Source organism: Mastigoproctus giganteus, chromosome 12 (genome assembly GCF_048544385.1).
Source record: "Mastigoproctus giganteus isolate SK-2022 chromosome 12, ASM4854438v1, whole genome shotgun sequence".
In the NCBI taxonomy this organism is placed as follows: domain Eukaryota; kingdom Metazoa; phylum Arthropoda; class Arachnida; order Uropygi; family Thelyphonidae; genus Mastigoproctus; species Mastigoproctus giganteus.
The window spans coordinates 107,932,410-107,947,337 of NC_143586.1; the positions used below are offsets into that span (position 1 = coordinate 107,932,410).

At 37.1% G+C, this 14,928-nt stretch overlaps 1 protein-coding gene across 4 annotated transcripts in view; it reads right to left on the reverse strand.

The window, feature by feature from the left end:
• Positions 1-14,928, reverse strand: part of LOC150077326 (nitric oxide synthase-interacting protein) — a 261,026-nt gene that overhangs the window by 118,440 nt on the left and 127,658 nt on the right. For 3 of the 4 annotated variants that reach the window (XM_090386806.1, XM_090386804.1, XM_090386805.1), the window contains one exon: positions 7,038-7,154. The exons of the other annotated variant lie outside the window; for it this stretch is intronic. In XM_090386806.1, the coding sequence (XP_090242932.1) occupies positions 7,038-7,154 (117 nt within the window). The remainder of the gene's footprint in view (positions 1-7,037; positions 7,155-14,928) is intronic. 4 annotated transcript variants of the gene reach the window in all.

Sequence of the window (14,928 nt, forward strand, 5' to 3'; positions counted from 1 at the left end):
CGGTAGTTACCTCTTTGAGTAAATCCCACTTCAGCACACTGTGATCACTGCCACCTAGTGGTTCCTTTATCTGCAAATTCTTAATACACGAATGATCACTGCTGATAACCAGATCAAGAGTGTTACTTTCTCTGGTTGCCTCTCGAACATGCTGCTGCAGAAAACAATCATCCAATAAATCCACAAAAGTCTGACTAGTGTGTGTGTGACCAACCCACAAGTTCCAGTCAATATCTGGGAAGTTAAAATCCCCCATTATAAGACATTCTGATTTACTGGCCCACTCTATTTCTCTATACAATTGTTCATTGTACTCATTCAAGTCATTAGGCCTATAACACACTCCTACTCTTATTTTTCCTTTCGCAGTGCTTATCTCACACCAAACTGACTCAACAGAGCACTGTTCATCTATATTAACTGGGTGCACTTCCTTTGATTTTATGTTTTTCTTAATTAACAGCATAACACCCCCTCCCTTTCTGTCCTGTCTATCCTTTCTGTACACATTGTACTCTCCAAATTCCAGTTCTGCATTCCTTATATCTTTGTGACACCACGTCTCTGCTATCCCAACAATATCCGCCTTTGATGTCTTGACCAACACTTCAAATTCATCAAATTTATTTACTATACTTCTAGCATTGGTATACATGCAAGCATACATGCTCCTATGCCTATTCCTTGTTACCCTAACACATCCCATATACCCAACTATTCCACGATGACTGCCATCCGTCCCTGAAACCCCCAACACCCCTCGCTCCAGGCCGCTTCTTATTCTAATAGAAGTTGTGCAAGAATCGCCTTCACCTCTGCCTGCGGTTACTGTTAAACTATTAGTCTTTGTATCCCCCCAAACTCGCAGTTTTCCGACCCACCTAACACTGCCTCGATAGCATCAGCAAATATTCTTGCACCCTTTCTATTTAAGTGTATCCCATCCCTGTAGAAGCAATCTCTCCTGTTAACAAGTACAGTCCAGGCTGAAAAAAATTCTACCCCTTGAGCCTTGCACAATCTTTCCAGGGCCGAATTGATCGACAAGGCTCTCATCATGTACTCCCTCCTATCGTGTCTGGGCAGAATTGCAGACACTTTCAAATTCAACCCTATTTCACGACTTTTTTTCAACATTGACCTGTACTTGTTGAGTAATTTCCGCCGGTCTCCTACTCTTAATATCATTAGTGCCAACATGTACAACTATATCACCTTTTGTGCTCTTGAAAGATGATATCCGCTCTACAACGTCATCAACCTTTGCCCCTGGCAGACATACCCTGGTCCTGTTCCACCTATCCTTTTTACAAAGGATGTCGCCGCTTCCCTGACAAGTGGCGTTATAAGTCGTCAATGGGAGATTAGTGTGCCTATTATCTTTCAACTCCTGTCTTCACACGCGCTGCTCAAAAAAAAAAAAAAAAAGTGACCAAATGTTCTGTTCAGTTTGTTTTAGTGTGTCGCGTCGATTATTGCGTTCCATCTGATTGGAAAAGGACAAATTTTGTTTTGTTATTTATGTTAGAATTTTTTTTTTTTTTTTTTTGGTTAGAAATTGCAAAAATGGTGGGCAAACAAGAGTTGTGCTTCCCAATTAAACAAAAACTTCAAATTATTCAAAAGTTTGAAAGCGGTGCATCCGTGAAATCTCTAAAGAACCATTATAATGTTGGTGACCAAACCATATGCGACATTGTAAAAAATAAAGGGAAACTATTAGATTTGACATCATAAAAAATAAATACGTGTCCAATACACGAGTAGTGCGTGGCAAGTTTTTTGTTTTTTTATCTATCGCCATACTTTTTACTTTTGATACAGCAAGTTGCTGATATACATTACATTATTAATATTTTTTTTTATATGACTGAAGATTTCAGTGAAGGGGACACACATTTCACCCTAATAACGTAAAAAAAACACACAATTCCAGCTATTCGTATTATCACAAATAGCTGGAATTAGAATAGCTGGAATTTGCAATTAGATAGAGTTTACTAGTAGTTATAATGAACTGCATTAACAGAAAAGCCCAATAACCCAGAAAGTGCAAATTGTTTTTATTGTTTTATGGCAGTAACCTCCAGAAATGTGCTTTAGTAAAATGTGAGCTCGCATGGAGTGATAATAGTGAGTTTTCGCCCTGTGAAGTTCTTTTCAGAAAATTTAATCTGACTGTTATCATAGTGCTGACTAAGAGAATAAATGACAGTGGTACCAGTAAATCTACCAAGAAAAGGAAAGCGACTGAGTTGGATCAGAAAATTAAAACAATAAGGATGTATGAAAATGGCCAACCATTAATAACAAGTATCGCATGGAATTCAGATTTGTCAGTGGCAATGGTGAACGCAATAAAGGAGAAAGACAGAATACAAGAAGCGGTGAAGCGATCGGCACCAATGAAGGTCAACTATAATAACCAAGGCTACGAAATACATATCGTTTTACAATAACACACGTTATTTCTACCTTTTGTGTTTCTTTTCTTATGTGCCACTCTGGCTACGTCACCGCTGTCCCCAGGTAAAGTTTTTAACTGAACTAATTAAAAATATATAAGTATTTTTCTTCATTCTTCTGAGGATATTATGTAGATTTTGTAATTTTGTCATATCACGGATATAATAGCAATATTTTATTAGCCATTCCCGAGTTATGTAAAACTCGACTTACATAAGAAGTCCTGGAACGTATCTCTTAAGTATGTCAGAGATTTACTGTATTTTTGGATTAACCGGGAAATTGATTATCAGGGAATTTTTTTTTTACCATCTATCCCGGAAAATCGAGACTACTGCATATCAAATATGAAACTTTTTGTAGATGATTTCTGACCTGGTGCTATACATAAATATTTATCTTCAGACCATAATAATGTTTGTTGTTGAATTAACAATAGTTCATCATCACTATTGACAGGTTCCACAATTTCATCTGAATGTTCCTGTTCACTATCATCATTTGTCCCCAAGAAATGAAACATGAAATTGTCACTCACTTTATGCTGTAGAATTTATACAAAGGTGAATTTATCAAATACCCTAACCATATCTTCACTATTTTCTTCTGCACGCATCCTTCTAGATATGATGATTTATGTACAAGTCTTCGTTTTATATGTACATTAATGGCATAATCGTCATCTAATTCTCTAGACTAAAAAAATTGAATGGCAAATGCCTAAAAAACGGTACTCACCTTGTATAAATCCATACCAGTTAACATAAATTCTCTAGGTAATTGATGAACCATCAATTACCTAGAGAATTTATGTTAACTGGTACATTTATTACTTGTCCAATGATCCCATATTGTCCACGTTCTCTCTCTCTCTTTCTCAAAAAAAAAAAAAAAAAAACACGCCTACTCGTACATCCAGAACTAAATGGGACACCTATCCCAACTGTCACAACTCATAGAGATCTGGGAATAATATTTGACACCAAACTTACGTTCGTGGCCCATGCTGATGTGCTTGTAAATAAATTAAACTATCTACGTTGGATAACCAAACAACATCTCTTGCACGTGAAACAAACTGCAACAACCGCAAAATATATAAGAACACTAGCATATTCGGTCATATTGTATGGTAGTGAATTGTGGGCTTCAGCCACCCCTACCCACATTAGGAGATAATGTGCAACTGAATTATGGCTGCTGAAGTGGGCCAACAACAAACACCATCTCCCCCATCAATTAAGCACCACGCAGCTTGCTGAACACCTGAAAATAAAGCATATACCAGACATTATTGCCTGGAAATGACTGATAACTACAATCAAGATGGAGTGATATCATCACCGTGCTTCTGGCAGCTTTGTGAGTGGCACATCCCACTATCTTGCTTAAGAGGCACCAAATCCTTGAGGATGAAAGCTAATAGGCTCATGGCCAATAGTTTCATACCAGCCAGGGAGTTGGAATCAATCCACAGCTTGTTTCAAATTGGAATTGACATTGAAATGCTAACAGAAGGTCCAAAGTGCAGGAAACAAACCAAGATGTGGTTCGCTCAGGGTACTGTCACCTAATAGCTCTGTGCATTCTGCAATAAATATGTGACTCAATGCTGTGCTTATGTGAACAACTGTAGCATATTCAGTGGTGGTGTTGTTATATTCCTTTAAATTGTACTATATGTAAATCTAATCAATAGATATGTTTTTATTCCTTTACATTGTACTATATGTAAATCTAATCAATGTTTTTATTCCTTTATATTGTACTATATGTAAATCTAATCAATGTTTTTATTCCTTTATATTGTATTTTATGTAAATTCCATGGCACATATTGCCATGAAGGGAATTTGTCTCTCACCAAAGTAACACAAGGGGCTCACATCTGGTGAGTATGGGCTTGGCATACCCAGGTTCCTGAGCTGGATATCATTATTCTTCACTCACTTTCTTGGTGATTCCTTTCTACTTCTCTCTCTCTCTCTCTCTCTCTCTCTCTCTCTCTCTCTCTCTCTCTCTCTCTCTCTCTCTCTCTCTCTCTCTCTGCATAACTCAGAAATTTTTTTTTTTTTTTGGCTAGTGCAGCATAAGCCTCAAGCTTCCTTGCACCATATGGCTAATCATAATAATAATAATAACACTTATGTATCTTGGTGGGACAAATAAATATTTATTTATTTATTTAGAAATATAGACAGCAGTCAAAATATCTCGGAGAAAATAACTATTTTGGTGATGGGACTTTTCTGTGCTACGAGATTTTATTCACATTTTAACGTATAAGCATGTACATACATTTTTTTTTTTTGACTAGGACCCCTTTAATTGTGTTGTTCAGGTTAGTCTTGTTTGTAATACAAATAATGTATATCACTGTTTAACAATACTGTTAGCAATGTTTTGTTGGGATAACAATTAGACACTTATTTTTTAAGACAAGACATGCCCACATTTATAGGTATTCAACACCACACCACCACTTAGCCAGAAATGAGCCTCACATGTTCATAAGATGTTTGAAAACTATATGTCGTTCACAACCATCTTAGCCAGAAACTGCACAATGAAGTCAATGTATTGTTGGGGTTAACTAGTAAAGCACACGGATCTTGTAAGAGGAAACTGCTCCAAGAGGAATTGAAGCACTTTGCAGACCTGCCTATTGGATATCTAGTTGTTGCAATGCTACTCTAGCACGTGTGTGTGTGTGTGTGTGTGTGTGTGTGTGTGTGTGTGTGTGTGTGTGTGTGTGTGTGTGTGTGTGTGTGTGTGTGTGTGTATTTCCTGTGGCACCACTGTCTACAGCAATAGAGATTTCATCATGAACAGCTACTGTAAATAGGCAGCATCCAGCATCCTCTGCCAGGAGCTACAGACAATACACCCTACTGAATTTCCCTATCTTTGTTTGTTCAATCCATATTGGTGAGTCCTCTTTTTACATTTTTAATCAGCAATCCCAAAGCACAGCTAAGGCATTAATGTTGTTTTGTTAAAGGAAGTTTACCTACCAACAAAGCATGATTTTTCACTTGCACTGACTTTTGCTTGCTGCTGTGAGTGCCATGTACTTTTACTGAATCTAAGATGGATGCATCATTAGTCGTGTCATCAGATTTACTTTGCATACTGACTGCAGTAGCTGTCCAGTGCAAAGCACACCCTGGTTTCATTTTTCAGAACTATTCTTTTTTTTTTTGTTTTGTGTTTTTTATTTCTAGATGGTCTAGACACACATTGCCTATCCCAAATTTCATCTCTGGACAATTCATGGTTTGGTACAGGCAGCCAAAACAATTAACTTTAAATTATAACCACTATATGTGCATCGAGCAGCCACTTTATTATATACACCTGCCCTTTACATGATATAGAGCACTTAAGTAAACACATCAAGTTCATACCATGTGATATAAAACAGGTAGGCAGATACATAAGAACACTGTGCATGTAATACAATTCAATTATGGGCAACACTGCCGACCAGGCTAGCCGGGTAGGTAAAGTGCCTGCATGGCAACCCAAAGGTCACGGGTTCGATTCCCGCCTCGGGCTGGATATCACGATGGTGCCGAACCAACCGGTTGGTTGGATATCCCGGCCACGATACAAGAAGGAAGCAAGAAAAAACTGGTTCCTTCATGTATTGATCACATCATACGAAATAAATAAATAAATGGGCAACACTGAAGTGACTTTGAACATGGCAAGGTAGTTGGTGCCGGTATACATATCTCAGAAACTGTAACCCTCCTGAGGTTTTCGTGTATGATTGTGTCTCAGGATGTTGAGATTAGTCCAATGACCTAATAACATCTGGCCAACAACAATCCTGTGGTCAGAACCAGCTGATTTATGTTGGAAGTGAACAGAAGCTGACAAGGCTTGTGCAGGGTAACAAAAGGCTACAGTCTGTCAAATAGCAACCCAGTACAACAGTGGTAACCAGAGGCATTTCACAATGAACATGTCATGTTGATGTCATGAGGTATCAGAGCCAACAACTTAATCAAGTTCCACTGCTGTCAGCAAAAAAACAAAGATACAGTTGTCGTGAGCTCAGAAACCCTAATACTGAACAATGGAGAAATGCCTGATCTGCTGAATTCTGGTTCATACTGTTTCACACCAATGAGAGAACCAAAATATGGGCAAAAAACAGCATTTGTTCATGGAATAATTCTGCTTTGGAATGAATTGTGTTTTTGTGGTGCCCACTGGTTCCACTTGACACCGGTGAAAAAACATTCGGGTTGTCACCTTATCTGGAAATTGTATCCAAGGCTATTCTTAGTGCTAAAAGGATCTACTCACTATTTTTAATAGTATACCTAAGAAAGTGATCACTAAGTGAATAAAAGGCAGCCTGGATTTTGTTCGGAAAAGTACATAAAATTTCATTATATTACCTATTTATTATTAAATATCTCGGCAATAAATTGTGGGGAAACACATTACTAATGTGGCCTAGGGGCCTGTAAATTGAATAAAATGTCACAAATTAGTTAAATTAGCTTGTATTTGTATGAAACTTGTTAGCTCTCATTCTAAATAAACTTTGTTACTAACCTTCTTCACAATGAGAGCTCTTTTATCATCTGGATCAATTACAGAAATAAATTTAATAGGAATCAAATCTTTTGCTTTCAGCGGTTTCCCACTCATAGGACAATAAACTGTAGTATCCTAGAAAAAGGAAGGAGAGATAAAAATATGGATTTTATAATAAATTCATAAGGATGTAGATATGAAGAAATTACTGTTTCTTAGTTTGGCTTACTCTAATATAAACATTATTTACTATTACAGGGATCTTAATTGTTAACCCCCACCTTCATGGTTCAACATTTTTATTTTTTCAAGATAAATTCTATGCAGTAGATGCTCAGAGATCATCACATGCAGTAACCCAAAATTCATCAGAAACAGTTTGCTTAACGAAAATGAAAGCCAGACTTACAAATGAGACTAATGGCAGAGAAGAAAAATGCACAGGATGCATATAAATTATCAGACAACACAGAAGTTTATGGTAGATATAAACTAGTCTGTAATCATGTCACAAAGGAGATTAGGCAAGCTAAGAAAGAATTATGAGAAATCTTCAGCAAAGGATATAAAGAAACACTGCTGAAGATCCTGATCAGGATGCTGACACACTCAATAAGTATTTTGCATCTAATTCAAACATCACAAATTCTTTAAGGAAGTGGATGCCAGAAGATTATCAAACTCTAATCAAGATAAATTATTTTGTAATAACTGTGAGGAAGAGTGGAAGATAAACTGTTGAAGTTAAAGATAAATGGCACCTGGGGTGGATGGCATCCATTCAGTTATATTATTAAGAGAGGCAGCTAAAAGACAAGCCAACCGTTAGCCATAATTACATGAGCATCTTTGAATTCAGGGGAAGTCCTCACAGACTGGAGATGTACAAATGTATCCCCAATTCACAAAGGAGGATCAAAGGGTGACATGAGCAATTACAGACCTGTTAGCTGTTAGCTTAACTTTTGTTCCAGGAAAAATAAGGAGCCACTAGTTAAAGAAGTAATGAAGGACCATCTAGACAGTAGTGCAGTTATACTTCAGACAAAACATGGGTTAACAATGGGGAAATCTTGTCTTGGATGAGTGGATAATATGATACAGCCACAAAGGAACTGAATGCAAAAAATAATTTCGACATGATATACTTGGATTTCAGGAAAGCCTCTGATATTGCACAAAAGACTGCTGTACAAATTGGAGTAGTGTGGCATTAAGGGCAAGTTATAGATAAAGAGATGGTTTAATGATAGAAGACAAAGTGGTTATCAATGGACACTGCTCTTTGTGGAGCCCTCCGGCGTTTGGTGCTGGGACCATTGTTGTTTTCTATATAGGCAACCCCCATATAACACGATACTTCTACAACATGGTTTCGCTCTAACATGATTGATAAATTATGGCAATCCTGGCAAAACATGGTACTTATATAACACGGTTAGAGAATTTCGGCAAACCTCAGAAAGCACAGTATTTTTTAGCATTTATGCGGAGAAAACCCTACTATTATGCTGGATGCAATTTTTCAACATTTCCATTCTTTTTATGTGAATCCACGCTGTTGAATCGCTAGTCGTTATGCAAAAAAAAAAAATTAAGGAAATCCCTGTGTTAGATTCTGTGCTATTGAACTTGTGCTTGTTTGAGACCACAAAAAAAAAAAAAAATTGTGACTTCGAAGCATTACTAAACTTTGTTCTTAAGAACCGTACTGGAATAATTTCTTTGTTGTGAATTAAATTCCAACGCTAAATTATGCCTAAGAAACATAGGCAGTCTGGGTAACTGCTGATTTATTAAAAGAATGAATTCTAAAATGTTTTGTGCCAGCTGTGGAAAACTATTTAAAGCTGAAAACTCTAGTAAAAGTTTTATTTCTATTGGATAATGCTTATCCAAAAGATATGTCATCAAAAATGTTGAAGTACTGTTCCTACCACCTAACACAACTTCTTTAATTCAGCCATTAGATCAAGGCATTATATCTACCATTAAAGCTCACAACATCAGAAAATTTACAACGGATTTTGGAAAAAATTGATTCCATATCTATTGAAGGCATGGAAACATTTCTCAATTTTGGATTGTATTGGAATCATAACTTTATTGCTGAAAGAAATAAAACCGACAACATTAAAACAGTGTTGGAAAAATGTATGGCCAGAATCAGTTCATTCAGGAAATATGGTCAAACAGGCAGAAAATGGAATTGGTGCAATAGTAGAACTTGCTAAGTTAGTAGGAGGGGAAGGTTTTGATAATATGGCTACTGAAGACATTCAAGAATAACTGGTAGAAAAAGAGGCCAGTGAAGCGGATTTCGTAGAAATGGGATCGGAAGTAAACCAAATCAATTCAGAGGATGATAGCACAGATTAAAATTCTGGTTCCAAATTTTAAACTAAAAAGCTTAAGGGAAGGCATAAACTTAGCCAAGCAATATTAGAATCTTATTTTCTGAATGCAGAACCTTCAACTGAGAGGAACACAAATTTCAAAAGGGAGCTTCAAAAATGCTTAGCTCCATACCATGCAATTTACAAAGGTCTATCAAGCAAAAGCAAACAAACCCAGATTGATTTTTTAAAGAGAGCAGAAGATACACAAAATCTAGATGCTGCAGAAGAAAGTTCAGAAGGTGAAGATATTCTGCAACAGAGAAAATGTTCTCATTTGATTGTGCTTAGCAGAAGTGAAGAAGCAAAAAATTAAATGAACATACATTATCTGACATATGTATACCAGTTTGTAAGATGTTTGTTCAGTTATTACTATTTTTATTAAAAATTAAGTTTCTGATAATTATAAAAAAAATGGTGTGAGTAATAAAACAGAACTGAATTCAGATGATTAAAAATTTAAGTTTTCTTTGTCCCTCTGAAGAATAATTGAAAATCAACTTTAAGGACTTGGTGAAGGACATTCAAGAAGTTGAAGCCATTTGTGCATGACAAGGTTTTGCAAACTAGAAGGTGGATTGTTGTGTATTATTATTAGTGAGACTACGGATAGGATTTCCAGTCAGTTGAAGATTAATATACCGTATTTCCCCATGTATAAGACGCACCTAAATTTTGGGGCCTGAAATTTGAAATAAAATGTATTACATAAAGTTATTGAACTCAAGTTTTATTCATCATAAAATTCATACAACTCATCACTGTCAAAACTCCCATCCATCAGCTTGTCCTCATCTGTGTCTGATGACAAATCACTGTCTTCATATATTGCCTCATACTCAGTTCCATCTATGGCATTTGAAATGCCGCACTTCTTAAATGACTTGACAACGATCGCAATCTTGATATTATCCCAGAATCTTTTCACCCAGGTACAAACTTCTCATATAATTGGATTCTTCACTCTTCCTGCTGGTGTCAAATTGTCCCCAGAAGACTTCATCCATTGGTTCCATTAGTCTCTCATGGCAGTTTGAAGGGTTTGTTAATGCTGACATCAAGTGGTTGGAGCTGGGATGTCAAGCTTTCAGGTATGACGGCAAGTTTTGTTTTTTGCTCTGCAGCAATCTTCTTTGTGTTTTTTGTTATGTGTGCCCTAAACTGATCAAGCAGCAATAGGGCAGGTTTGCGTAAGAGCCCACCGGTCTCCTACTCCAAACTTTCTCAAACCAGATCTTCATCCCATCCTGATCCATCCAACCCTTGTCATGAACGAGGACAATCACTACTCGAGGAATGTCTTCTTTTGGCATTGTTTTGCATTTGAAAATCAGCATAGGAGGCAGCTAGAACAACTGTATAATGGCTCTTTTCATGTCCACTTGTCTTCACAGTTACAGTTTTCACCCCCTTCTTATCAACAGTTCTGTTTTTTTTTTTTTTTTTTGTTTTTTTTTTATGTAAACCCCAAACACGAGAGGTATTAGAACCTATAGTACTTAGTACCGTGCTTGGGTTGGAGGCTGAGAAGACGAAAGAAGATATTTGTTGACATTGGACTTGAACTTCTGTAGACTAATTTTCAGGAAATACGTATGAAGGGAGGCTGTTCCAGAAAACGGCAGTTGAATGAATAAACGAGGAAGATGAAAATTTGGTTCTGTGAGTTTGAAGTTGGACAGTAAATGGATGTTGGTTGGTGGCGGCACGTGTTTGGACTGTTTTGAAAGAGAGAGCGGGAATTATAGAAGCTAATTCAGAAGAACAGTGCCCGTGGAAGTATCTGTAGAAGAGGCATGCAGCAGAAACATAGAGAAAAGAATCACTAATTAACCTAACTGACCTCTCCTGCATGGAATCAAGATGCCTGAGAGAGGTTTTGGGGCCAGATGTGGGAACAATATTCCATGGCAGGGCAGATTTGCGATTTATACAGAGTGAGCAGCTGTTTGGAAGAAAGGTAACGCCAAGAGTGAAAGAGAAAACCAAGTTTTTTAGATGCGGAGGAAGCAATATTTGTAATGTGCTGGTGCCAAGAGAGATTAGAAGTCAGGGTAATCCCCAAAAGAGATATATCATTTTATCTAGAAATCGGAATTTCAGTAAAGATAAGCATAGGAGCAGAAGAATGCTTTTTGCGAGATATAAGACAAGACTGAGTTTTAGAAGGGTTGAAATCAACTAAGTTGTCCTTGCCCTACTGGAGAATTACCTGAAGATCGGCATTTAAGGAATTGGTAGCAGATTTTCGAGAAATTGAAGCTGATTGAGCAGGACAAGGTTTCTCAAAATGGAAAGTGGGATGCAATGTGCTATCATCGGCAAAACTATGGATAGGATTTCCAGTCAATGGAAGAAGGTCATTAATATACAAGAGGAAAAGAGTGGGGGAAAAGAACTGACTTGGGGGACACCAGCATTAGTGGAGAAGTTAGAAGACAGAGTGCCATCTACCATCACCCTCAGTGAGCGATCAGAGAGAAAACGGGATAACCAATTACTAAAAACAGTTGGCAAACCATAAGATGGAAGCTTGTTTAGAAGACCTTTATGCCAAACACGATCAAAAGCCTTTGAGATGTCAAGAGCAACTACTTGTGTTTCACCGAACCTTTCCATTGAATTAGTCCATAAATGGGTAACATAAGCAAGAATATCACCAGTGGATCGACACTGACGGAATCCATACTGGCGATCGTTGATTAGACGGAAGATTTCTAGGTAGTTTAAGAGTTGGCGGTTAATTGATTTCTCCATTACTTTAGAAAGAGTAGAAGTAATTGCAATGGGACGATAATTGGATTTGTCACCCTTTTTAGGAACTGGCTGGATATGAGCAAATTTCCAAGCAGAAGGAAAAACACCTTTGTAATAAAAAAGTGAAAAAAGGCGCCAAAGAATAGGAGTAAGTTCAGGAGCACAGGTTTTGAGAACAAGTGGAGAAATACCATCGGGACTTGGAGCTTTCTTAGCATCAACATTCGTCAAAGTCCTTTTGACATCCTTCTGACGGAAAACCACAGGAGGCATTGAATGGAGCATGTTGGGAATGGTGGGAGGTGTTTTACCAAGATCATTAATACATGAGTTGGAAGAAAAATGAGATGCTAGCAGGTCAGCTTTATCCTTGGCTGAAGTGGCAACAGAACCATCTGGTTTGGAGAGAGGTGGGAACAGAGATGGGCAAAAGTTGCGGCCAATAGCTTTGGCAAGAGACCAGAATGCTCGGCTACCATTAGGGCAAGAAGCAAGTTTTCTACTATTAGCCTGTTCAAACTCTAGTTTGGACTGATTAATAACTGCTTTACAATTGTTGAGAGCTTTGGTGTAGGCAGAAAATGAAACTGGAGAATTAGAAACAAGCCAATTACGATATGCAACATTCTTCTCTTGAACAGCCTTAGCACATTTATTGGAAAACCAAGGTTTAGTTAAAGGACGAGATTTTAATGTGAAGTGTGGGATAAAGGATTCCATTCCTGCAAGAATAATTTCACTGACACGATCTGAACAAACGTTGACATCAGAAGTTTTGAAACAGTAATCTGACCAAGGAAAAGAAGAAAATTAGTCTCTCAGGTCATCCCATTGTAAGAATCTTCTCTTCTTTCCTATTTTTTTCTTGTCACTCTGTATCTCACTTGTGCAATTTGTGCGTGCCGTGATTGATTGCTTATTTTATTTATTTATTATTTTTGTTTTAAATTTTACAATCCTAAAAAAAATTTCAGCGAAAAAAAATTTACGTGAATCCATAGTTGTGTAAGTCGGGGACTTGCTGTATCAAAAAAATGAACCTACGTAAAAAATATGGCAATAGATAAAAAAACTTACCAGCCACTACTTGTGTATCCAATACAATGTGTTCCTTTATTTTTTTGCAATGTCAATTTTAAGTCTAATAGCTTTTCTATATTTTTTGAGAACAAGTGGAGAAACATGATTTTATATCTAATAGCTTCCCTTTATTTTTTACGATGTTGCATATGGTTTGGTCACCAACATTATAATGGTTCTTTAGAGATTTAACGGATGCACCGTTTTTAAACTTTTGAATAATTTCAAGTTTTTGTTTAACTGAAAACGCAACTCTTTTGTGTTTACCCATCATTTTCTCAATTCCTAAACAAAATAAAATAAAATAAATTACTATAAAAAAATTCCGACATAAATAACAAAACAATTTTTCTTTTTGCATTGCAATGGAACACAACAATCAACGCGACGCACTAAAACAAACTAAACATTTGGTCTTTTTTATTTTTTTTTTTTTGAGCGGCGCATGTGAGGACAGCTGGGATTGCAAGATAATAGGTACACTAATCTCCCAATGAAGACTTATAATGCCGCTTGTTGCTTATTTACGACTTGCAAAATATCCGTTTATAGTTTAAACTATCTGTTTATAGTATTCTAGTTATTACTTGAATTTTTTGATTTTCGTTGATTTTTTTTTTTTTTTTTAATTTTAATATGGAGTCGAAGTGTCCGGATTAATCGAGAGTCTGCTGTATATGATATCAAAATTATTTTTTGCATCCAGTTAATTTGTGACTACATTATAGTATCCAATCAAATTTGTCAGAGAAGACTTCCCCTTGACAAACCCATGCTGTGTCTGAATTATTACTGCTGTCTTGTCTAGATGATCCTGCAATGCTTCTTTAATCAGTAACTCCATTATTTATCCTGGAACAGAAGTCAAACTAACAGGTCTGTATTTACGTGTATCACCATATGATCCCCCTTTGTGAATTGGAGATACATTTGCACATCTCCAGTATGTGGACACTTCCGCCGAGTCAAGGATGCTTTCATAGTTTTGGCAAAGGAAGTAAGGGTTTGCTTACTTCCTTTGCCACATCGTTTAATATAACTGGATAGACCTCACCTACCCTAAGTGCTTTTCTTATGTTTAACTTCAAAATTTCTCCTCCACTTTGCTCTCAGTTATTACAAAATCATTTAACTCCCTTTTACAGTTTGATAAACATCTGGCCCTCTCCTGCTTGAATAACTCCTCATGTGTGAATGTAGATGCGAAATACTCAATTAGTTTGGCAGCTATCTGAGAATGATCATCTACAGTCAAATCATTGATCAAGTGGACCAACTTGAACTCCCACAGGAACTAGTAGTTGTTGGTGACTCTATTGTCAGGGAAGCGGGGAACATGCTTTGCAAAAAGGATAGGTGGAATAGGACCAGGGTATGTCTGCCAGGGGCAAAGGTTGATGACGTAGAGTGGATATCATCTTTTAAGGGCACAAAAGGTGATATAGTTGTACACGTTGGCACTAATGATATTAAGAGTAGGAGACCGGCGGAATTACTTAGCAAGTACAGGTCACTGTTGAAAATAAGCCGTGAATTAGGGTTGAATTTGAAAGTGTCTGCAATTCTGCCCAGACACGATAGGAGGGAGTTTATGATGAGAGCCTTGTCGATCAATTCGGCCCTGGAGGGATTGTGCAAGGCTCAAGGGGTAGAATTTTTTTCAGCCTGGACTG